This window comes from Salvia splendens, chromosome 21 (assembly GCF_004379255.2).
Source record: "Salvia splendens isolate huo1 chromosome 21, SspV2, whole genome shotgun sequence".
NCBI classification, from domain to species: domain Eukaryota; kingdom Viridiplantae; phylum Streptophyta; class Magnoliopsida; order Lamiales; family Lamiaceae; genus Salvia; species Salvia splendens.
Window position 1 is genome coordinate 766,625 of NC_056052.1, and position 26,892 is coordinate 793,516.

Sequence of the window (26,892 nt, forward strand, 5' to 3'; positions counted from 1 at the left end):
AATATCAAATATTAAATATAAATTAAATTAAATTTGACAATGTGTATTGAATTAATACAAAATTTTAAGAGTTGTTACTTGTTAGCAATCAATGAAGAGAATACAAAGTCTTGGAAAAAGTTAAAGAAAAAGAATAAAGGGCGGTAAGATGAGTCAAACCTAGTCCTCCAAGTATAAATACTGCATTTCTTCTGACCATAGGGTTATATTTGATTTATGATTTTATCTCTAAGTATAATAGTATTAACTACATGTTTTGCTCCCTTGTTCCTATGTAGATACCCACTTGCTAAAATGATTTAATATAATTACCAATAGAACTATATTATAAATAACATAAAATTATCATGGTATACACGTAAATTATCAAAATAATCAATTCAACTTTATATAATACAACCTTGAAAAATATGATAATAAAATCATCCCATTATACAATCTAGTGATAATCTTATACTTATTGGAGTATGTCTGCATGTATTAAATACTAACAATCGTTTACAACTATCAAACACCGAGCACCGGCTGTGCTTGCAAATTTCTGATAGCATTGCAAGCACATTTGTGAACAACAATTAATATTCCCTCCGTCCCTAAAGAATATGTATTTTGGATTCGGCACAAGTTTTAATGTAAAATTGGGAAAGTAAGAGAGATGTATAGAGAAAAAGTAATTAAAGTATTGTTAGTGGAGAATGAGTCTCACCTCATTAGAGTGAAAATAGTTTCTAAAATTAAAAAGTGCATATTCTTGTAGAACGGACTAAAAAGGAAATAGTCATATTGTTGTGGGACGGAGGGAGGAGTATCACTCAGCAGTTTCCTAGCATATCTACGTAATCACAAAATATGTAAAATGATGTACTCCATCCATCCACAAAATAACATCTCAATTTGCTATTTTGCGACGCCCACAATTTAATGTCCCACTTACATTTTTTCATTTTAAGTAGTGGACTCAACGCTCCACTAAATTATTACATTCACATTTTATTATAAAATTAAAATATACAAATGAGACCTACGTTCCATTACTTTTCTTTACACTTTCTTAAAACTTGTGTCAAGTCAAACTGAAACTATAAATAGAGTACGGAGGGAGTGGTATATGACAAAGTGGTTTTTGGAATAAGCAGTCATTTTTATATTTTTATGAGCTCTTTTATATAATTACACTCTGTAACTAGGAGTATTAAATAATTTATGCGCTAATACAATAATAATGTGTTACATTTCATTACTATATATTTGTAGATAGAAAATTTAAATAGCAGCACTTTTGTTAATAAGAAAATCTGTAAAAGAAAGAAAACAAAAAGACGAATGAAAAAAATAACAAGACAAAAAAGGAACATAACAATAATAGCACCATTATAAATGAATAAAATATCAAAGGGTATAAAGAAGGAAAAATAGGAAACTCATATTTGTATTAAAACGACCGTGTTTCATTCCACAGCACCCTCTGCTGTGTTTAATCCACAGCAGAGGATCCTCTCCCGAGTGTTACACATTTTTAAAGCAAAACTATTAATTATTGTGTAAAGTCGAAAAAGTTTAAAATATTACTAATTTATTTTCAAACTTTAATTGGTAGTACTATATAAGTCATAAATTTGAAGCGGTAAAATCCATAAATTAGAGGTAAGTAAAAGATAAAATCCAGAAATTTAAGAAAGAAAAGGAGCAATGGAAATGACTAGGGGTTTGAACGTGAATGAGAAAAGATATTTCGTCTTAATTCTCAATTGAATTTGACTATCTAATGGATTGTACTCCTAAGAGCATCTGCAACGGTGGATAGACGGCGTCCGTCCATCCATGCCAGTGGCACGGAAGAGCTCGTCTGCCGCTGTGCTCGCGCCACTGGCACGGCGCAGCTCGATGCATCGAGCACGTCTGTGCCAGCGAGCAGGTGACATGGCGTGCTGCGATTTTTAATTAAAAAAACCGATTAAAAATATTTTTGTTTTCCATTTTCCAAAAAAAATATATCCATTTTTTACCGTTTTCTACCACTTTTTTCCCCCCAAAAATACACATTTTCATCTATAAATACCCTCACTTTCACACCAAAAAATTCACACCACATTCTCTCATTTCCATTCTCATCTACATTCTCTCATTTCCATTATCATCTACATTCTCTCATCTCCATTCTTAATCTTTCTTCCACACATACAACATAACAATGTCCGGCTAAGGCGATCACCCTCCAGGCTCCCACGGTTGGAACCCCGATTGGTTCGGTCCACAACCGTTTCCTAGTCTGGAACCGGAATATTCGGCCCCCATTCAAACCCAAAGTTTGGGCGTTCCGTGTGGCTACCGGCCATACCCAATCGACGACCAAGATGCCCCCGAAGGACGATACGGGTGGACACCCGAGCCTAGAGCGAGGTTGACGCCTCCTCCCAAACTCCGACTCCTCCTACTAGCGGTGTCCGCACACCGTACTCACCGGTGGAGATGGAACAATTGTTCAAGGCGTATTTTTCAATCTCCGAAGATCCGGAGGTTGGCACGAACCAATCTGGCGATCACTTTTGGTGGCGCATCTGTCGCCGGTACAATGAAAACCGGCCGGAGGGAACAATCGAGCGCAATGAGAGTATGGTGCGCAACGCCATCTACCGAGCCAATGAAGAAATTAACAAGTTCCAGGGGTATTACCTCCAGGAAGAGCGGTCGGCGGGGAGCGGCCGGAGAGAGGTCGACATCATCAGTTCCGCCATGTCGACCTACCAATCCATGAAATACAAGGCGTTCAAGTACCTCAACATTTGGCAGGAGACGCGGTCGCACCCGAAGTATAGGGGAGGCGTAACATCCTCCTCTAGCGGCTCCTCCAAAGGGTCAGGGTCGGTATCCCTATCCGACTCCAGCTTCGAAGACGTGGTTAGCCAACTCGCCGGAGCTAACTTGGGTAGCCCCAACGCCAGCCCGAGCGGTTCCCAACGCCGACCGCAAGGAAGGAAGAAGGCGGCAGCCAACCGCCGTCGCCCCGCGACTCCATCCGGCGATGCTCCCGACCCCGCTCCCTTTCCCGTTCCCTATGCGCCACCTCCACCCCCACCAACTCGTTGTTGACCCTTTTGGCCCATCTCAATATGACCGATAGGTCAACTATGACCCCCTCGCAACTTCGATCGCACGAGACCTTGATATTGGGCATCCAAAAATAATTGGGGGTAGTGCCGCCGGATGAGTAGTCTTCCACGGGATATTTTTAGCTTTAATTATGTAATTTTTAATTTTTAGGATTTTAATTATGACTTTTTTATTTTTTAGGATTTTAATTATGTCTTTTTTATTTTATTTATAATTTGTAATATTATTTTGCTTTATTTAATGAATTTTAATGTTATGGAAATGTTTTTATCTAAAATGAATTGTGCTCGTCCTTGCGGAAGAGCACAACTGTGAGTGTTGTGCTCTTGCCTAAGAGCAGGCAGGAATAGTGGCGTCGGGCCCACAACCGTGCTCGTTGGCAAGAGCACGGTTGTGAGTGCTCTAAGTCCTCAAAAAATAGACAACTTTATAAATGACACAAGTTTTAATGTATAATTGGAAAAGTACGAAAGAGATGAGAAAAAGTAGGAGAGAGACAGGGAAAAGGTAGGCGTAGGACTGTTAATGGATTGTGGGTTTCACGTTATAAATGATGTGTAAGATTATTATTCGTTGAAAACTCTCCATATTTAGACTTGGTCTAATTTTTAGGGACAATCCAAAATAGTAAAATTGATATAATTTTTGGGGTGGAGGTAGTATTATTTAGAGAGTCAGGACCCTTCTTGATTCTACTCTACGATTTAGGAAATGATCAAAAAGAAAATCCAAAAATATTTACATAAATCATATGCTAAAACACGGTAAATATCTTGATTGTGGAGCAAGTTTTGTTCTCCAAAAATACTACAACTAGACAAGGAAATAAACAATAAACTAACAATTATAAGATGTCGGGCCGCGATTAAGTTGGTCGATTGGGCTTAGGGCTCGAAGTCCCTACCATACACTGGAGGGGAAGGTGGCGGTGGCTGCTGAACCTTTTTTAAAAAATTAATTATTGATTAATATTCTAATGATGTTAAAATTTGGTTAATTGACGTTAGACCGTTAGTTTTTTTACGGCATTGTAAATAAAGGACTATTCCAGTAGTATTTTCGCTTGTTAGGAACTCAATTTTCAATTGGACCAATTTGTAAATCGACAATACATTTACTCTACCACAAAAGACTTTAGTCTTTAAAGTATGAGGACCCCAAATAATCATTGTTGAAAATATAGGACCTTAAAATAGTTCACTCTAAGAGCATTCGCATCCATGTTCTTAGGCAAGAGCATGGATATGGGTCCGGACCCATATTTATTTATTTTTTACTCTCTGCTCTCTTCTGCAAGAGGATAACACCCACATTCATGTTCTTCCGCAAGAGCATGCTCAAGGATCCCATCATTATATTATTCAATTTAAATAAAAAATTTCCATAATATTAAAATGCATTAAAAATACCTGAAATACTATTACAAATTACTAAAAAATTAAAAACTACATAATTAAAATCCTAAAAAATAAAATTACATAATTAAAATCCTAAAAAAATTACATAATTAAAATCCTACAAATTAAAAATTACATAATTAAATCCTAAAAAATACATCCGTGAAAAGTTAAAGAAGACTAGCCCGATGGCGGTATCCCCAATTGAGCTCGGAGGGCTCGTATCATTGCGTGATGTGAATCAAGTTACTCGGGAGTCATCCGAGACGTATCGGCTATAGTGATTTGACCTAAAAGGATCCACAACGAGTTGGTGGGGGTGGAGGCGACACAAAGGGAGCGGGAGGTCGCGGTGCCGCCGGGGTCGCAGCGCGACGGAGGTTGGCCGTCGCCTGTTTCCTTCCATGCGGCAGGCGTTGGGAACTGCTCGGGCCGGCGTCGAAGCTACCCAAGTGAGCTCTGGTACACTGGCTAGCCACCTCATCCTCGTCAGCGTCGAATAGGCATACCGACCTCAACCATTTGCTGGAGGAGCTGGAGGAGGATACGACTCCTCCCTTATACTTCGGATGAGTACGCACCTCCTGCCAAGCGTTGAGATACTTGAATGGTTTGTACTGAATTGAATGGTAGGTCGACATGGCAGCCGTGATGATGTCAACCTCGCTTGTGCCGCTCCCTGCCGATTGCTGTTCCTGGAGGTAATACCCCTGGAACTTTTGGATTTCATCGTTGGCCCTTCCGATGGCATTGCGCACCATACTCTCATTGCGCTCGATGGTTCCATCCGGTCGATTGGCATTGTACCATTGAGAGACGCGCCACTAAAACCTGTCCCCGGTTTGGTTCGTGCCGGTTTCCGCATCTTCGGAGATTTCCAAGTAGGCTTTGAATAACTTCTCCATCTTCCCCGAAGTGTACGGGGTGCGGATGCTGGTGTCACCTCCGGTACTGCCACGAGTACGAACACGGACATTACGAGGATGAGGAGGAGCGCCGGAACCGCCCTCCGGTGGCGTCGGGGTGCTCCCTCCCGTGCCAGTTTCGGGAGCCCACCCGTATTGCCCCTCGGCATCTTGCTCCTCCATCGGGTAAGGCCGGTAGCCACCCAGAATATGCGAACCTTAGGTTTGAGGAGGGGGCGAGAAATCTGTATCCGGATTCGGGAATGGCGATGAGCCGAACCATTCGTGGTTCCATCCGATGGAGTTGGAGGGGTGATCGTTGTAGCCGGACATTTTATGCAAGAGTGAAAGAGTGAGAATTTAGATGAGAATTGATGAGAGAATTTAGAGAGAATTGATGTGAGAAATATTTTGTGTAGAGTTGTGTAAAAATTTTCATTGGAAATTTGGGTATTTATAGATGAAAATGTGAATTTTAGGATAAAAATAATAAAAAATAAATTAAAAGTGGAGAAAAATGGATATATTTTATTGAGAAGTTTGAAAATATTTTTTTAAATTAGAAATCAATTTTTTAATATATTTCGATTTTTTAAAAAAAAAGAAAATGCCAACGGCAAATCAGGACGCAACACGTCAGCCTGCTCAGCGGCACGGCGGCCTGCCTTAGAAGCGAGCACCGATGCATGTGCTCTAAAATCTATACAGAGTGCTCAAAGTATCTATTTAAGGTATGGATGCAGTATAAAATAAGAAGAAACATTTTTGTACTCCAATAAAAATGAAAGCATGATCGAGATGGGGAAGTTGAAAATATTTCCTCCTCAATTCCAACAGCTATGTTACAGATGCATTTATCATTGACTTTAGGAAAACGCCATACCCCTCTCTTGCAAATTTAATCTTAGTTGTAGTTTGGTTTTGTAATATGTTATCTCATTGTGCTACATATCCAGAAATTGCTATACCTGAGATAATCAACTCTGATTACGGATTACTTCCTAAGAGCATCCACAGTGGAACGCCCTAAGGCACGCCCTAAAGCCCGCTCTATGCACCTTCCACCTGTCATTTTTAAAATTAAGACAGTACAATACGGATTACAAAAAAAATACGCAAACTCAGCGACGGCAGTTACGGACCCACACTTCTTCAATCATGTCGTTCATGAGCTGCGCATGGTCGTGTTGGTTGCGCATTGAGGCCTGTCTAGATAGAACCTCATTGAAGCCCGTCACTAATCCTCGAGCGGGGGGCGCGGTCGCCGTGCTGGAGGAGCTAGATGCACTTTCGTCATCGGTCCAATCAGTGATGCTCCCACCTTCATGTTCGACTATCATGTTGTGCAAGATTATGCACACATACATGACATCGGCTAGGACTTCCTTGAACCAGAGACGGCCCGACCCTTTAACTATTGCTCACCGTGCTTGGAGCACACCAATTGCCCGCTCCACATCCTTCTGCGCCGCCTCCTGCTTTTGCGCAAATAAAACTCTCTTCTCACCAATTGGGCAGTTGATCGTCTTCAGAAAAACAGGCCACCTTGGGTATATGCCATCGGCCAAGTAGTACTCCATGTGGTATTGACGCCTGTTGGCAGTGAACTCGATGGCCGGGCCGTTGCCGTTGCCGTTGCATTGCTCGGTGAATAGGGTGGATGAGTTGAGGACGTTGATGTCATTGTTCGACCCAGCTACACGGAATTAAGCATGTCAGCAACGGCTTCAAGGATCGTCGTCGGGTGGCTGCCCTTGTATCCACTAGTAAATTGGCCTCTCCACACCTTCGGACAATTCTTTCACTCTCAGTGCATACAGTCGATGCTCCCTAGCATCCTAGGAAAGCCGTGCGCCGTCTCGTGCATTCTCATTAGGCTCTGGCAATCTACAGCAGTCAACTTTCGCAAATATGTGTCGCTGTAGGCCTCCACAACTACCCTATAAAATCTCTTTAGGCACTCGCGGCCTGTTGTATCCCCGACGTGGAGGTACTCGTCGAACATGTCAGCGCTGGTGCCGTAGGCCAACTGACGGAGTGCAACTGTGCACTTTTGCAACGGCGTAAGTCCGGGTCTGCCGATGCCATCTTTCCGATACTGGAAGTTGACTCAACTTATTTTAACACAAGAAATTCCCGCAAGTGTACGGGGCTAGTGTAGCACAAAGTAAGCAAGAGTATCGTATCCCACAGAGACAAATTGTGTAAACTCAAGTACCACGAACCGATTTCAACTACTATTTAGACAAAGCAAATGTTTGGTTTTGATATTTAACTATTAAACATAAACAAAGTAAAACAAAAGACAAAAGATAAAGTTCCAAATAAGAGAACGAGGTGGAGCTTTGGATCCGACTACAATACCCACAATGTAAACAACTCAACAACTTTGATTACCCGTTGAAGTCTCTAGGATTAGTAGAACAATCGCTATTCTAGGCTAAGCCCCCTCTCGAGTGCACTCAACCCGTTGATTAACTATTAATATTGAAGTCTCCTTCTAATACTTCACAATTAACTCCTATACACAAAAGATTCAAGCCCTCACTCTAGAATTCCTTCTCTCGAATGCAAATTATCTAGGTGTTGTTCATTCTTTTATCAATCCTAACTAGGTATCTCTCGATTACTCAAAACTAGGTCAATATATCCAATTGTTAGCTAGGCAATTGAATTGAAAGGCACAAGAATGAAGCAAAATAATCACAAGAGCATAGGTAATCAAAAGCTATTGAATTAATCACAAGTGTTCATTGTAGTCCTCACCAAAACTCTACAAATGATTTAGCTACTCATATTCAACTCAAAAACATAAGAATAAACCATAGTCATTGAATAAAACATGAAAACCAATGAAAATACTCTCAAGGGTGGATTGAACGGAAATTCATCTTCGTCTTCAATCTTGTTGAGGATCGGGACGCCTTTCCTCTCAATTCCACTCTCCAAACCTTCAAAAGCTGCTATGGGGCGTGTATGATGTGTTGAGGTCGAAAACCTAGGTCTCCTTTTATACCCGGGGTGGAAATAATAGCAATTTCAATCTCGCAGAACACATCGCCCGACCGGGCGATTTTAAGTCGCCAAAACGCCCGGTCGGGCAAACTTTCTGGAGTTCGCGACCAAAACGCCCGGTCGGGCGTTTTCCCCTTAAAAATCGCCCGGTAGGGCGTTTTCTCTGGAATCCTCTAAAAGCATTGTCTTCGTCTTCGAAAGGGCTTCGCGTGAGTATCTTGCACGCCCCCATCGGAGTCCGGATGAGAGAGTTATGGCTATTATACGAAAGTCGCGCATTGAAGCTCGTCCGGTCAGGCGATTCTTCCTTCAAGCTCGTTTTCAAGTCATTTTCACCTGTTTTAGCTCCAAACACTCGACAAACTCGTCAAAACACTTATGTAGTGGATAATGGATGTAAACTCAAGTAGTATGCTACAAAAACATTGAAATGTTCACGTTAAACATCCAAAATACTTGCTAAACCACGAGTTTATCAGAAGTATGCATCACGTGACTCCAACGTCTGGACAATGCCGAGAAAAAGGTAACGAGGCATTCTAAACCGACGACGAAAAACAGTCGGGCCCCACCGTGGTTGCTCGGCAAAATAGTCTGCAAATAGACGTTCGTGAGATGCGGCGTGTTCGCGTCGGACAAACGTCCGGCGTCGAATAGGCCTGGGGATCTGCTCCGCCGCCGCTGCCTCCGCCTCCTCGCGTTGCATTATGGCTAAGCATTCCGCCATTGCGTCATGCACGGCTACATTTAAGGCTCGAGTCAAGGTCAGACTATCGTCATCTAGGGAACTCCGGTCTTCGTCGTGGTTCATTTTGGTTTGTGAGGTATAGAGAAACGTGAGAGATGAGAGAAATGAGAGATGTGAGAAATGTTCGTATGAAAAATAGAATGACAATCAAGGTTTAAATAGATAAATTTCGAATTTAAAAAAAATAAAAAAAAAAAAAAAAAAATGCGTTACATCGTCCGCGTCGCCCACAGTGGGCGGACGATGGCGCGGACGATACCCTATCATCCGCGCTTCCAAAAAAAAGGTTTCCGCCACTATAGGCGGACACTTCCAATAGCCCCAATTTTTTTCGTATATTTTAATTCAATTATAATTAAAATTATCAGACTATACGTAATTTAAAAACGGCTATAAGTGAATAGATTAAAATTAAGCACTACATTTTCATCGTATTAAAGTGGGGGAAAAATTATACAACGAAATATTAATCTATTGATCATCATAATAGTGTTCACACTGCGCCGCCACCTCCCCTACGTGCCCACACTTCTTCAATCAAATCGGCCTGGAGTGTGGTAAGTGCTGAGCTCCTGCGCATATCACTGAAACATTGGATCAAATATTCATTGCTCTGTGGTACGCCATCTGGATCGGTGCGAACGCCGTTACTTGTACTTGCGCCCTCTTCCGGCGCCCAGCGCTCTGCTGCAAATCCTTCATCTTCTATTATCATATTATGCAATATGATACATGCTAACATAATATTTGCGAAATCATCTTCGTGCCAAACTCGTGCCGGGCACCACATAATGGCCCACCGTGATTGGAGGACACCAAAAGCTCGCTCAACATCCTTCCTAGCACCCTCTTGTTTCCGCACAAAATATTGTTTCTTCGGTCCAACCGGTTGGCGAATTGTCTTGACGAATACGGACCACCGAGGATATATCTCATCTGCCAAATAGTATCCTCTACTGTACTGCGTGCCGTTGGCTACGAAGCTGATTTCTAGACCCTCCCCCGGAACTCATCATTGAAAAGCGGCGATGACTGAAGAACATTGATGTCGTTGTTCGAACCTGCAACACCAAAATACGCATGCCAGATCCGCAAACGGTAGTCAGCAACGGCTTCCAGAATCATCGATGGATGTTTGCTTTTGAATTCAGTTGTGAACTGGCCTTTCCACGCCACCGGGCAGTTCTTCCACTCCCAATGCATGCAATCGATGCCTCCTAACATTTCTGGGAAACCGTGGATCGAACCGTGCATATCCAGCACTCTTTTACACTCATCAGGGGTGGGCTTTCGTTGGAACTCCCCACTAAATATTTCCCGAATCCCCTTACAAAACTGCCTAAGCACCGTTAGGCTAGTCGTCTCACCCATCTGTAGGTATTCGTCGAACATATCAGCTGGTCCAGCGTACGCAAGCTGCCGGATTGCAGCGGTGCACTTCTGAAGCGTATACAACCCGATCCGGCCAGCGCAATCACTCCGGAGGGTGAAGCACCGGTAACGCTCTGCCAAATTCGTCGCTATATGGTTGAAGAACCGTTGCGACATTCTGAATCGCCGACGGAAAATCTCGGGTGGATAACGGGGGTTATCCACAAAGTAGTCCGCCATTAGACGCTGGTGCGCTCCACTATGGTCTCGTTGGATGGTCCGCCGACGGCTAATTGCACAAAGGATCGCACCCTCCGCCACTTCCGTCGCGCGCGCCGCTTCCTCCTCCGCGGCCTCGTACTGCACCTCTTGAATCAGAGAATTCCACGCGTCGTTCCACAAATCGTCCATTTCAGTCCACAAATTCTAGTGAGAGAATGTATGAGTGATGAAGAGGTGGAATGATGTGAAAATAATGAAAGGAATGAGGTGTATTTATAGGTAAATTAAATTGAATTAAAAAAAATTAAACGTCCGCCCCGGAACGGCGCGCCGGGCACCACCCCGCTATAGGCCGGCGCGCCTATCGCCCCGTGGGAGAGGCACCGGCGCGTCCTCGCACAAAAATCGTCTGATGACCATCCGCCCCGGAAATTTCGTCCACCTCGGGGCGGACGTTCTCCCCACTATAGATAGGCCAGCCGTCGCCCCTGCCGGGCCATAGGCGCTGACATTATAGTGGATACCCTTATATTGAGACTTTTAGTGTACAAATAATTGGCGATCGACTTATTGCGCCTATTGTGTGTTTCAGTGCAGGTTGGAGAAAGAGAGCAGAAATGGCTTATGCATTAATCGTTTCTCTGAAACAGACGTTAGAGCCCCTTCTTGATTCAGCTCGATCAAGAATTCAAATTTCCAGCTCGGAGCTTCAACCGATTTACGAAGACCTCTGTTACCTAAAGTCATTTTTTGATAAAGTGAAATCTTTAGAAGACAGCAACAGCGTTGAGGAACTGGAAAAAGATGTAAAGGATGTTTTGCAGAATGCTCGAGATCTGATAGAATCCCATTTATCAGATGTAGTTCATTCTGCAGGAGATGGGAGTTGGAATAGTTCAGCTGGGTTTTCCCCAAAAATGGTGAAAGTCAAAGATAAACTCTCTCCCTTTATCGATGTGTTGAAGGCCAAGGAAAATGAGCTCACAGGAAACCAGCAATTGCCTCCTGATGTTGTCGTTCCTGTTCCTGTTCTATCAAGAATCAACCACGAGATTGTGGAATTGGAATATGAAGTAGAAATGTTGCAAAAACGTCTTTTGGAGCCAGATTCCAGCCTACAGGTTTGCTATATTGTCGGGATGTTTGGTATTGGTAAGACTACTCTTGCCAAGAAGGTATATAACAATGAAGATACTGTTTACAAGTTCCATATGCGCTTATTTGTTGAAATAGGTGTAAAATATAAGTTGGAAGAGTTATTGCTGCGTCTTCTTCGTCCATTATTACGAGAGAGGATTTCAGAAGTAAAGAAAGAAGAGACGGTTCATGAATTAGGGGACCGTCTCAGGGAATCTTTATCTCATATGACTTATCTGGTTGTATTAGATGACTTAAGGGATATGCAAGTATGGGAACAACTCCGACCATACTTTCCAAATGTGGTAAATGGTAGTCGAATCATGATTACAACTAGGATGACGAATATGGATTGCTTTAGAAAATATATTCACCAAAAGCGCCTCTTGACGCATCAGGCAAGTTGGTTGTTGTTTTATCAGATAGCATTCTCTAACATGAAGATGGATATGTATCAGAAGAAGGGATATATGGATATCGGATGGGAAATTGCGGGAAACATGGGCGGACTTCCCTTGGCACTAGTCGAGATTGGTGAAGTCGTATCTAAGCTACCAAAAACAGTGGAGTGTTGGAGGAAAGTTGCTCAAAATATGAATTCACATATTCAGGAAACAAGCATCCCAAAGGCTGTGAATGCTGGATTGCCTCAGCTTTTAAAGGCATGCTTTCTCTATTTGTGCCTATTCCAACGTCACTATGATATCCCAACTTCTACACTCATAAAATTATGGGTTGCTGAGGGATTCATCGAGCCTGAAGCAGATCAAAGCTTGGAACAAATAGCTGAGGAGTATCTGGAGGACCTTGTTTCCAGAAGTCTTGTTATAGTTCATGAGAGGAGCTACACTGGTCGAATCAAAACCTGTGGAATGATCCATGAGCTCGTTTGGGATGTCTGTGTCACTGAAGCTGAGCAGCAAAAATTATTCTGTATTGTAAATGAAGGCACTAGCACAAAAAACCAAAGGCGGCTGAGCATCCAGAGTGATGTTGCAGTTGGAGTGACGGGGTCAGGTCGTCTACGCTCTCTTGTTTTCGTCTGCGCAGACGCAGAGCATCAAGATCCATTGCCGGTGTTTGAGCGTGTTAAATGGCTAAGGGTACTGCATGCACTTCCTATCAGATTTAACAAGTTCCCGGATCAAGTACTGAAGCTGGTTCGGTTGAGGTACCTGGCCATCACATTTGATGGGGAGTTGCCATCATCGATATCCACACTCTGGGACCTTCAAGTCTTGATTATTATTTCAAAGCAGGGCACCAACTCCCCTGTCTTTCTGCCGTTGGAGATATGGGAATTACAAAAACTGAGGCACCTACATTGCATGGGATTCGACCTGCCACTTCCTTCAGCTGATCTGCACCTCATGAAGCTTCTCACGCTTTCAGGTGTGAGTTTCCGTACTTGTGTTGATGGAGTTCTTGCAAGAATTCCCAACGTAATCAAGTTAGGGATTCGGTTTAATCCAGCAGACCACACTGTTGAAGTTTCCGGTTTTCAAGCTGTTTTTAGCTATCTGTACCACCTTGAGTCATTCAAATGCGGAGTCACAAACCAATCCGAAGCTGCATTTTCTCTCTTACGTTTCCCTTCTGGTCTTATAAAGCTAACCTTGGGTGGAAGTGGATTTCTGTGGGATGAGCATACCTCAATCATTTCTGATTTACCACATCTTCAAGTACTAAAGCTGCGGTGGCGAGCCTTCTGCGGCCCTAAGTGGGAACTATACGAGGGGGGGTTTCCGTGGCTAAAAATCCTGGTTTTGGAAGACTTGGATATAGAGCAGCTGATAGCAGAGTCTAACCACTTCCCAGTTTTGCAAAAGTTACTTATTAGGCGCTGCTATAAATTGCAAGAGATTCCCATTGAAATGGGAGATATCCCAACACTTGAAGTTATAGAGGTGAAGGATTGCTGCGAGTCCCTTATTGAATCAGTAAGACACATAAAGAGGGAACAAGAGGAGCTAGGAAATGAGGATCTACTAATTCGGATCCTTTAATAGACTGATGGTAAGAACTGAAACCCCATCCCATTGAATGTCTTTTCAGTCACTTATTTCATTGCAAAAAGAAAATTTTCTCTCATCCCACTCAAGACGACTCACTTTCTTTTTTTTTGTCTTTTCATTTAACACAGAAATCTCGCACCAAAAAAGAAAAAAAGGTCATCTCCAATGTCTAATTTCTGAGAAATTTAAGCACAAACTAGAATGGCATGTGTACTTGTCTTTTACATGGATGTTGATAGTTAAAGTTTAAGGGCATAATTGTTTTTTTGTAGAGTTATAAGAAGTCCAGCTTGCAGAGAGGATTGTTGTTCATGCAGCTTCAATCATCTCTTTTGTGGGAAGCAGGTAGAGATTGTCACTGTGCTTTTGTAATGGTTGTTGTATTGTATTCGTTTGCTTTTATAGTGTGTGATGACTCATGGAATAAGTATTTGTGAGAATTGATAATGTATTAATCGTTGTAACGGTGGTTGTTTTTCCAACTCTTCAGAATTGAAGTTGTGAAATATTCATTGTTTATAAACTTATTGCTATGTGGGAAAAATGAAGTACTTGCTGAGTTTGAGGACTCAAATTTACAATGTAATTTATCCTACATTGATTGACTGTGTATTTAAGGTATGACTTGCAAAAATTAAATGTATTGAACTTGAAGAAAACCCTCAACAAATGCGTAATGTTGATACGGTCAGTAAATGTATTGAACTTGAAGAAAACCCTCAACAACTACGTAATGTTGATACGGTCAGTAAATGTATTGAACTTGAAGAAAACCCTCAACAAATGCGTAATGTTGATACAGTCAGTAAATGTATTGAACTTGAAGAAAACCCTCAACAACTGCGTAATGTTGATACGGTACTACCTCAGCCTACGCCTCTTAAAAATAGAAATTATTTTTTCACTTTGGTTCGTTCCTTAAAAATAGAAACTTTCTTTATATTTTAGGAAGTGGACCCCACAATCCACTAGCAGTATTTTAATTACTTTCTCTTCCTCTCTTTTACTTTATCCAATTTTCTCTCTCTTACTTTACTAATTCTTTTATCTTATTTTACCAATTGTGCATTAAAATTCGTAATGTTTCAAATGTTTCTATTTTATATCAAAATAAAACTTTATCACATTTTTAAATTGAAGTATTGCTCTAACAACCCAAAAGATGACCCGGTATTAGGTTTGAAATTAGATAACGACTCATAATAATCAAATTATCACTAGTTTCAGCATCTGAAATATTATACTCCTAATATACTACATCTATCGATTTCATGAAATGAATAAAGTCACATGAGTCATCTGATATCACGGATTAAACAGTAGTTAATTGTGTAAAACGTTTTAATTAGGGAAGTTGGTGTTCTCCAAGCACTCCTTGCGTCGGCCACCGCCCGAAACAATAAACAACACAACATTGAACATCGATATGTGATATGACCATATTCCATATGTGTTTTATATTGTTTATTAAGAGAGGATAGTTATATATACTTATATTGCATGTTTTTACTAATACTCCCTTCGTTCCACGATAAAAATTTCATTTTATCATTTCGGTCCGTCTCATAATAAGAGTCATATTTCACTTTTACCATAAATGGTAAATAGGTCTCACATTCCACCAACTAATTCCACTCACATTTTATTATAAAACTAATATATATATATATATATATATATAAAAGTTGGACTCATAATCCACTAACTTATTTAACCCATATTTCTTTACATTTCTCAAAATTTGTGTCATAGCTAAATATGACTCCTATTGCGGAACGGAGGGAATATCAAATATTATATGTTGCTATTTTATATTATATTGATTTTTAAGATGAAAATGAGTACTATATACTCCATCCGTTTTGCAGCAGTACAGTCACTTCATTTTTTGTACGCGTTTTAGAAAAATAATACTCCCTATGTCCCTAAAGAATATAAACTATTTCTTTTTTCGTCCGTCTTTGAAAAGTATGAACTTTCTAGTTTTGGAAAATCTAAACAACATATTACCCTTATACATCATTTTATTTACAACTTATATCATTACAATAGTGTGAACCCCAATCTCCACTAACATTATTTCCACTACCATTTCTCTCCCTCTCTCTTACTTTTCCCCGTATTTATTAAAACTCGTGCCGATCATATTGTTCATATTATTTGGGGACGGAGGGAGTAATAAATAGTTAAAATGAATAAAGAGTAAAGTAAGATAGAGAATAATATAAAAAAAGACTTTTACTATATTATTATTTTTTTACTTTACTCTCTCCACTTTACTATTTATTAGTATTATTTTTTAAAGAGTGAACCACATAAATGGTACCTGATCTTTCACTTTCGCACATAAATGGTACCTAATCTTTATTTTATATTGTTTTTTCGTACTATAATTCACATTGTTGGTACTTGATGCGATTTTCACTCCAAAATGTCCTTTAAACAAATACATTTTCCCATTTGTGTCATAGAGGATATTTTTGACATACACAAAACTAGTATCAAAAGTGATATTATAATATCTTATCTCATTCTCCTCACTCTTTATACTAATATTATTAATCAATATTAATATTATTATTTTGATGTTATAAATTAATAATTAATTTATTTTTAATATCATTCATATATACTTAATTAAAGTTATAATTATATTTAATTATTATTATAATATTATTGTTACTCCCTCCGTCCCATAATAGATGACACACTTGAGAATTGACATGAGATTTTAGGAGATGTTGTTTTGTGTGTTAAGTGGAAAGAGAAAATAATATATTTATATTAATGTGTGAGGGAACTTTTTCTAAAAAAAGAAATGTGACATCTTTTATTGGATAAACTAAAAAGGAAAGTGTGACATCTATTATGGGACAGAGGGAGTACTTAATAATATTATTTTATATACTGATTACGTGCTAATTTTGCAACTAAAAGTGTCACCCACAAGTGTACGGGATATGTAGCACGTGGCAAGCTAAAATTATCGATCCACGAAGACTAAAAGCCTGTTTGAATACTAAGATGCAATGTCAAACACTATTTAGACTAAAGAAAGGTGTTTTTGGTTTTTCTTAACTAAGATCAAAGAACATATAAGCAATAAAGACAAATTAACTAAGCAAAGTAAATAAAAGATGGTTTCACACAAATGGGAAAGGTAGAGATATGGATCCATTGGTATGGATCACGAGTGTCACCTATGGATCATGCTCATCTATTAGGTCTCATGCGTGGTTAGGAAGGTCGGGACAATTGGACAGACCCCCTCTAGGGTGTATCTAAGACGTTGATCGGACTCTAATGTCGGAGTCTCCTCCCAACACTTCTAGTCCGACTCCCTAATTCTGTGGACCCAAGCCCTCTCTCTAGCCATGCATCTCTCGATCACATAGAACGCACGAAGTTGTTGATTATCTAACAATTCTAATCAAGCATTTCTCAATGACAATAATTAGAAAAAGATGTATCAAATTGGTAGTTAAGCAATTATATAATAAGAGCTTAATAACCAACAAAACCACACAACGAGATAGATAAACATAAATCAAGGTTCAACCCATGGATTCCATACAAACATCACCACATCCCTTAAGAAGATCTAGCTACTCATGATCAAAGTCAAAACAAAAGGAAATACAAATGAAACAAAGGAAACATAATGGAAATGAAAACTATAACTCCCTGAATTGATGTTGGGGAATCTTCTACTTCAATCTCTTGAAGATGGAAGCTCTTTGCCTTCAAATCCTCTCCAATCTCTCGATCTATTGCTTAATTTGGTGGTGTGGGAGTTAGGGTTCAAAAATGACTAAGAACACTTTTATACTCGGAGTGAAAAATGGGCAAAATGGGCATCTGTCACAAACGGCCGACCGGGCGATTTGTAAGTGAGAAAACGTGACCGGACGTTTTGGGAGAATCGCGATGCTGACTTCAAATGCCCGACCCAGCGTTTTATTGGATGAAAAAAGCCCGGCCGACGAACTTTCTGGAACTCCTTCGAAATGCTTGGGGCGGGCGTTTTGTGGCTGAAAAACTCCCGACCAGGCGAACTCTCTGGAATTAGCTCGTTCGCTTCCGTTTTAGACCTGTTTTTGCATCAAGACTCCGACAAACTCATTAACTCTAGAAATAACAATTAAGTGGATGAAACCTAGACTTTATACCTCAAAATATTCAACAACATATGTTAATCACCCACCTAAACATCCTAAACCATGAGTTTGTCATATACTTAATTATATACTTAGTTAAAAATGATATAAATAAAGATCATGTACCATTTATGTGCGAAAGTGAAAGATCAGGTACCGTTTATGTTGTTCACTCTTTTTTAAAATGCGTAAATGAAATGTACTCTCTTCGTCCACCATTTAAAGAACTATTTTGCCATTTTGGGTTGTCCACGATTTATATAACCATTTACTTTATTTCACTTTTAGTATGTAGACCCCATATCCCACCAACTTTTTACACTCACAATCCAATATAAAACTAATACTTTAAATGAGTGTCACATTTCACTCACTTTCTCATTTTACTTTTCTTCACAAAATTAAATAATTTCTTAAAATTTATACAGAGCCAAAGAGCTCTTTAAACGGTGGATGGATGGAGTATATACTATTGTGAGGGATGAATGGAGTATTAATGATGAATGTAGATGTAATTGCCACATATAGAGAAGTCGAAATTTCGAAAATCAGCAAATCCAAGGAATATAATAATACTATTGTATGGTATATTAGAGCATCCACAGTGGTGCGGATGTTCCGGCGGACATCCCAATAACACCTCCTGCCACGTCATAAGGACATCCCACTGCACAGTGGCGGACATCTCCAAGGACATCCCGACGGACTTTCCACAATAATAAAAATTCACAAATTCACCAAATTAAATAATTTACGGAATTAAAATTTCGACACGATTATGGAATAAAAATTTCATTAAATAAAAAAAGAAAAGTACATTTCTAAAAAAAAACTAAAAAAGTACATTTTAACAAAAAAAAACTAAAAAAAGTACATTTTAACAAATACAATTCCATCAACGACGACCCTTCCGCTGCCATACTTCTTCAATTATATCGTTCTGGAGTCGAATATGGGCGCATGTCTGTAAATTCACGGACTCGATCGGCCTCTTCATGGGGTATCCCCATACGTACATTGCCGGTGGCCATGCCGTGACTTAGACCCGCAGTATTAGCATCATCATTGGCCCAATCAGTCAGTGCTGGACCTTCATCTTCGACAATCATGTTGTGCATGATAATACATGCGTACATGATATCGGTGATGCTGTCAACATACCACAGCTGTGATGGACCCTTCACTGCCGCCCATCGAGCCTGTAGCACACCAAATGCCCGCTACATATCCTTGCGCGCTGCCCCCTGAAGACCTGCAAAATATACCTTCTTTTCTTCTGTTGGGCATCTGATCGTCTTCACAAAGACGGGCCACATAGGGTATATCTCATCCACCAAATAATAGCCCATGTTGTACCGTTGCCGTTGGCGACGAAATTGATGGCCGAACCAACGCCCATGCACTGGTCGTTGAAAAGGGGCGACGACTGGAGGACATTGATGTCGTTGTTCGACCCGGCTACTCCAAAATAGGCATGCCAAATCCACAGCCGGTAGTCAGCTACCTCTTCAAGGATATCTATGCTGCCTAACATTCCCGGAAACTCGTGCATATCTAGCAGAGCCTGACAATCTTCGGGGGTAGGCTTCCGAAGATACTTATCCCCGAATATCTCCCTAACGCCTTGACAAAAATACTTTAGGCAATCGCGGGCAGTTGTCTCGCCGATGTAGAGGTACTCATCGAACATGTCGGCCGCGCCTCCGTATGCCAGCTGCCTGATTGCGACAGTGCACTTCTGAATCGGCGTGTGGCCAGGTTTACCAACCGCATCCTCCCTCACCCTGAAATACGAATATCTACGCTCTAAAGCGCCACGTTACGTAAAAAGAGGGACGATGCATCCTAAAACCGCGGGTCATCATTGGCCCAATCAGTCAGTGTTGGACCTTCATCTTCGCCGGAATATGTTCTCCCCAAACCGCGGCTCCGGAGCGAAGTAATCCTCATACAACCGACGGTGTGCAGCGAGGTGGTCCCGGGGTACTATAGCTCGACAATGGATGGGTCGAGGTACTGCCGGCTGCGTTCACGCTCAAAAGCCTCTTGTATACGACGATCTACTGCCTCACGCACACGTGCATGAACTCGCCTCGTTATGTCATCATTACGCCCACCCGCCCCGCTACCGCCCACACCACTACCACTACCACTACCAATACCAGCCATTCTGAATATGTAAAAGAAACGTAGAGAGAAAAAGATACTCGTTAATACATGTGGTGTGAATGAAATGAAGTTCAACGAGCCGTATTTATAGAGTTTTCTAAAAAAAAAATAATCGGGACGTCTGAGCGGACGTCCGTCGGGTCAACACAATGGCGGACGTCGACAAGAACGTCGCGACGGACGTCCCGGGAACGCAGCGGAACTCCGGTGTCCGCAGCAGACGTCCGTATCCGTGTCACTCCTGCACAATGACAGACGTCTCGAGCGAAACTCCGACACGCCGGCCGGACGTCCGCCGAGACGGGCGCCATTATGGATGCCCTTAGAAATAAGTTGTGGGATTTTAGGAATTTTAACTACCACAGAAAAAGATTACAAGCTTATAATTTTTTTTTTACAATTATTAAATTTCTAAAAGGAGACTTCTTGGACAAGGGAAAATATTAATTTTATAATAAAATAAAATATATTAAAACACGCCGAATTAAATGGAGACTTCTTGGACAATGGAAATATTAATTTTCTTTACATTGTGAAATAAATTGGCTGAGCGAGGGAGGGAGTAGTAAATTGATGTAGAAATGCGATAATAAAGGTAGCAGTCAAAGTGAAACGACTCAAACCCAACAAAACTGATTGAGTGATCGGGCGGAGAAAAGCAGTGAGTGAGTGAGTGAGAGAGAGAGAGAGATGGCGTACGCTGCAGTGATTTCTGTTCTGGAAACTCTGATTGAGCTCCAAGATGAGTCTAAATTACAAAACATTCCATATCCTAGATCCGAAGTCCGCACCCTTGAAAATAACCTCACCTTCTTGCAATCATTTATGAAAGCGGAAAACCCAGGCGTCGAAGATTTGGAAGTCGAAATCAGAGAGAGGATGTACGAAGCCCAAGACGCCTTGGATTCCAATATCTCCAATTTCATCCTGAATTCGAAAAGCGCGGACTGGGTGGAAGACAACTACATTTCGAGTTTCTCTCGGGACTTGGAGAAAGTCAACGCAGATGTTGGTTTCGTCACAGCAGCGGCCAGGATGCTCAGCCCCATCGACGTGCGCCCCTTGCTGCTGATGCCGCCCCCACCACAAGTCAGCCACAGGAGCTCAATTGTGGGGCGTGAGGCTGACTTGTTCCGTCTTAAATCTAGTCTCATCGCGCCATCTAGCGCGCTCCATACGGTTTCAGTATTCGGGGATCGTGGAATTGGTAAGACGCATCTCGTCCAAACTGTCTACGATGATCCAGACATCGTCTGGAGGTTCAAAACTCGTGCTTGGGCTGAGGTTGCAACCTACTTTTTTTTTTCCTTTCTGTAGCTGTACTGTACTCATTCATTCAGCAACTAATCTCTCTATTACAGGTACCCCAATTTTACAGCAAAAAGGAAGTCCTGATTACCCTTCTGCGCTGCATGAAAGGGTTTGGTAGTGGGAAGGGTCAAGAGATCGCCCAAGACAAGTTGGCCAAGCGTCTCTCCAACTACCTGAGCCAGGGGAGTTATCTCATTGTGTTGGATGGTGTATGCAATCCCGAGGCCTGGGACAATCTCAAGGAGCTATTCCCGGATTGGGGCAACGGAAGTCGAGTCATGATAACCACTAGGCCGCAGGAAGTAGCTCAATATGCCAAAATTGGAAATAAAGGGAGTTTAGAGAAAATCCTCCCCCTCGATGGAGAGGAACCGTGGGATTTGCTCCAGAGTGTAGTCTTTCGCTACAAGGCATGCCCGGAGAAGTTGGTGGCAACTGCAAAGCGGGTATCTGCAAACTGCAAAGGTCTCCCTTTAGCTATAGTAACTATTGGGGGAGTTCTGATGGAGGCTGGCACCAAAGATTGGGAGATTGCAGCTTCTTCTCTCACTGGCTGTGGCGACTGCGATGAACTCATAGATGCTGTCATGTCTTTGAGCTACAAGAGCTTGCCGCAGTATGCTAAAGCTTGCCTTTTCTATATGGCCATATTCCCCAATAATTATGACATACCCCTCTCCAAGCTCTACAAATTATGGATTGCTGAAGGATTTATTGACAAGAATGACAAGGTCAATAGCCTCGAGAAAATGTGCGAGGAGTGCTTGTCTCTGCTTGATAAAAGAGGTATCGTTTTCGTCTCTGAACGGAACCATCTTGGCAAGATCAGAACGTGCAGAGTTGATGGAGTATATCATGACTTTCTGAAGAAAAAGGCTAAGGAGGATAAGTTCTTCCATGTCATAAATGGCTACATGAGCTCTTTCCCTGATAAAACTTGGACACATGAACGGTTTTTAATTCGTGAAAACGTCCAGTTCGCGGATGGAGATGTGTTGAAGTCGGAAAACCCAGCTCCAACCGTCCGGTCTATGCTCTTTGATGGCGCACACGAGCAGAACCCAATGTGGGTGCACTTAGACTTCAAGCTGCTCAGGGTGTTGGATGCTCTTAAAATCCGATTCTATGGATTCCCAGATGAAATCCTCAAGTTAATTCATTTGAGGTACCTTGCTCTCACTTACCCCGGTGAGATCCCAGAAGAAATATGTGGGCTTTGGAACCTACAATTCTTGATCATCCTCCGACAGCTCAGCAGCAAAACCTCTGAGGTTGTGTCGCGTCTGCCACTTGAAATTTGGAATATGAGTGAACTGAGGCATCTGCAGTTGATCGGGAGAGACTTGCCGGCTCCTTCCACTAGTAGTCCAAAGCTAGAGAACCTTATAACACTCCTGGATGTGAGCTCCCATAGCTGCACCCCAGAAATTTTGAAGAGAATTCCCAACTTGAAAAAGTTTGGAGTTCGGATAGAATCACCAGCATTGGATGCTGCTGAAGACATGAGCTTTCTCAGTCATCTCACATTGCTTGGAAACCTTGAGTCATTCAAATGTGTGGTTATGCATCCTGATTTCGAGTCTCAAGTAGCATCTCCCAATCCCAATGTATCTTTCCCTGCCACCGTTACAAAGATATCTTTGAGCGGATGTGGGCTTTCATGGGAAAATATGAAGACCATTGCCAAACTGCCCAAGCTCAAATCACTGAAACTGCGGTGGTATGCCTTCCGCGGCTCTGAGTGGAAACAGGAGGGAGATGGAAAGGAGCACAAGGGTTTCCCAAAGCTGACATTCTTGCTGCTTGAAGACTTGGATATACAGTCCTGGAAAACCAGCAGCGGACATTTCCCTTGGCTCCAAAATCTGGTTATCAGACACTGCTACAAATTGAAAGAAATCCCTGCAGCTATTGGGAATATCCCATCACTTAAAAAGATTGAACTGGTTGATTGCAACTCATCCGCTTTGAAATCAGCTGAAAAGATAAAGGAGGTGGCTCAACAGAGCAGAGGACATATTGGAGTCCACTTCCATTCTTCCCATGATGATTAGAAGTCGTCTGAACTCAGGAATGAGTTTACATAATTGGACATTGTTGTGCACAACTTGTTATTGGGCTTTCTTTGATTTATATGCTAGAATTTATTTTTACTATTTATGATGTAGGGTTATTTCAGTGAGTTTTGTGTTTGATTATTTTCGAATGAATAATATGTTGTGCATTTTTGTGAACCTGACATACATTTTCTTGAGGCCCCAACTCAGCTTTTGTCGTTTTATGAATAATAACGGATTCAGGCGTTTTCCACTACATTAGCTTATTACAAAAAGGTACAAATACTTGGAGCTATAATATATTACTACTAAAACTTTTTTTTATAAGCATCCACAATAGATGCCTGATCTGGTGCCCGATCGCGCGAGACCGCGCTCGGGCGTCCTCAGCCTTCCATTGCAGTGAGTCTACCGAAGATCGGGCGCCCATTGCAACGCCATGCCCGATCGAACCCGAGCCCGATTTCGCATTTTCATTTTTTTTTAATTTCTATCTATAAATATACCTTATTTTCACTTATTTCTCACACAACTCTCAAGTAATGTATGTTTTTTTTACATTCTTTATAAGTATTTTCGTTGAAATTTTACCTCTTTTTAAGTATTTTCGTTGTAAATTTTTTTTAATTAAGTAATGTATGTTTTTTGCTAGTTCTTTAATTTAGAGTCTAATTTTGCTATTTATAATGCATAAACATAAAAAAATATTAAAATTGAAATAAAAAATGGATAATTAATATGGCAGACACTAGAACAAAACCATTACAGAAAGAAGGGACGGACTAAGAAATACCGATGTGACAATCAATAGGCGCCCACTGAGGCACCATTGTGAATGCAGCAATTACTTTTTTCATAACCATAACCACTTTTAATCATAATAGCAGTAATTTTAGTGGATGAATATCTTAAGCAAGGCTTTGTTATAAATGTACAAGTGAACCACGTCCTTGTAACGTAAATGGACCGAAAATGTAAACGTCTACAATTTTTTATTTTTGTGTTAAAATTTGAAATATACCAAATTGGGTACGGATAGCCAAAGATTCTATGAAACCACTAAAATTATATTAATTCACATGGCCCATCTAAAACTACGGATCAAGCTAATATATTTAATCAAGAGGTTCACCTGGCCGGCCAGACTAAATCAAAGATAAATTTTATTTATAAACATTTTAATTTTTATAACAACTTTTGAGTTTGGGTTTAAGTCAGGATTTCGAATACGGTGCGGTTGGATTTTGAAAAAAACCCTGTTGGGAGCAATTTTCTATTGTTCTAATTATTTATTTTCATAAATTGATGGAATTTGATTTTATTCAGTTTTTTATTTGTATAGGTGTTTTTTTTCTCTTATATATTAGAGACTCTGATTATAATTAAAAATAGAAAAATAAAATTACTATGGTTCTCATCTCCTTAAAAAATGCTTTTCCTCACACCTTTTCATTCTTTTTCTCTCAATATGTTATACTCCCTCCGTCCCGCATTACTTACACTTATTTCCTTTCTGGGCGTCCCAAGTTATTTGCACTCTTTCCATTTTTAGTAACAATTTATACCTACAGCCGTAATTGTTGACTTTATCTATCACTCATTCCTTAATCTCCGTGCCCAAAAGGAAAGGTGCGAGTAGTGCGGGACGGAGGGAGTATAACTCTTGTGCATTTTTAAATTTTAATCTGAGTTGGCCGACCCGACATGACATGTACATCGAGTCTTGGTCTTTAAATAATTTATAAGAGCTGTCAATCAACAACTTCGCGCAATTTTTTCGAATTTAATATGTGTGGAGCTCGTTTTTCTCAACATATATGGTTGAATCATACTTTCTCTGCCGGACCTATAACAATATACACTTTTAACTGAGTACATGTTTAAATATATACTCCTAATTAATAAAGTAACATAAATATAGAAAGCAAAAAGTAATTAAAGTCTTATTAATGGAGAATGAGTCTCACTTTATTAAATATTTATTAAATAGTAAGTAATTTTCAAAATTAAAAAATACATATTATTTTTGGGTCGACAAAAAAAGGAAAAAATGCGTATTCTCGTGAAGTTTTATAAATTTAAACCAGTGGCATTTGTTTATTTTTTTGTCGCGGTGGGTGAGTTATTAGAGCATCTCCAATGGCGGCGAGCAAGCAGGCTAGCCGATTCCCGGCGCTGGCCGGTCCGCTCGCCGAACCATTGGAACCGGCAAACGCCATTTCGGCGAAAAAATCGGCGACCCGACGCCGATTTTCGGGCGCTGGCAGATCCGCTTGCCGGTCGGTTGGCCTCCATTGCAGGCTCCCGATCGGCGAGCGATCGACCAGCTTAATTTTTTTAAAATTTTTCGAAACACTATATATACGAGATTTGCACGTCATTTTCATTCGCACCACTTGTTTTGACGAGTTTTCTCTCCATCTTAATTTCTGTACAAGAGCAACAACGTGAAATGAGTAACGCGGGTGGTAGTAGTGGTGGGAATGCTGAGGAGTACGAACGGCAAATAAACGAAGAGTTGGAGACCTATACGTCCCACGAGATAAACTGGTTGATACAAAGGGCCTTGCAGCCGGCGGTACCTCGACCTCCACCCGTTGTCCACTGACGAGCAGTGATTGATCGGGATCACGTAGCTGCACATCATCGGCTATATGAAGACTACTTTGCGGAGGAGCCGCGGTTTGGGGCACCTCTTTTCAGGCGGCGTTTTAGGATGCGTAGGGCAGTGTTTATGCGTATCGTTGATGCTTTGGAGCGTCGATATTTGTATTTCCGGTTCAGGTACGATGCGGCTGGTAGACCCGGCCAGACACCTATACAAAAGTGCACTGCGGCAATCAGGCAGTTGGCCTACGGAGGCGCGACAGACATGTGTGACGAGTATCTCTACATCGGTGAGACGACTGCCCTGGATTGTCTAAAGTATTTCTGTCAGGGAGTCATTGAAATATTCCGTGATCAGTATCTTCGAAGCCCTACCCCTGAAGAGTGTCAGGATCTAATGTAGATGCACGGGGAGAAGCATGGGTTCCCCGGGATGTTGGGCAGCATAGATTGTATGCATTGGGAGTGGAAGAACTTCCCCGCTGCCTGGAAAGGGTTCTACACGACCGACTACAAGGGAAGAAATCCCACGATGATCCTCGAGGCCGTAGCTGCTTACCGGCTGTGGATTTGGCATGCATATTTTGGGGTAGTCGGGTCGAACAACGACCTCAACGTCCTCAACTCGTCGCCCCTTTTCAAAGAGCAGTGCCAGGGCATCGGTCCGACC

The 26,892-nt window shown here is 41.2% G+C and overlaps 2 protein-coding genes across 4 annotated transcripts; both read left to right on the plus strand.

The window, feature by feature from the left end:
- The first annotated feature begins 11,302 nt into the window (after positions 1–11,302).
- On the plus strand, positions 11,303–14,465 carry LOC121784608 (putative late blight resistance protein homolog R1A-3). Of its 3 annotated transcripts, XM_042182782.1 has the most exons (3): positions 11,303–13,922; positions 14,050–14,076; positions 14,194–14,465. In XM_042182782.1, exon 1 carries the CDS (start codon positions 11,387–11,389, stop codon positions 13,910–13,912), a length of 2,526 nt encoding a protein of 841 aa, XP_042038716.1. In that variant the 5' UTR covers positions 11,303–11,386; the 3' UTR covers positions 13,913–13,922; positions 14,050–14,076; positions 14,194–14,465. The 3 variants fall into 3 exon arrangements, with proteins under 3 accessions (XP_042038716.1, XP_042038715.1, XP_042038714.1); XM_042182781.1 differs by having other exon boundaries at positions 14,050–14,465; XM_042182780.1 differs by lacking the exon at positions 14,050–14,076.
- A 6,340-nt stretch (positions 14,466–20,805) lies between these two features.
- On the plus strand, positions 20,806–23,792 carry LOC121784607 (putative late blight resistance protein homolog R1A-10). Its single transcript, XM_042182778.1, has 2 exons — positions 20,806–21,531; positions 21,609–23,792. The coding sequence occupies exons 1-2, from the start codon at positions 20,938–20,940 to the stop codon at positions 23,610–23,612; spliced, it is 2,598 nt and encodes an 865-aa protein (XP_042038712.1). The 5' UTR covers positions 20,806–20,937; the 3' UTR covers positions 23,613–23,792.
- Positions 23,793–26,892: the final 3,100 nt, after the last annotated feature.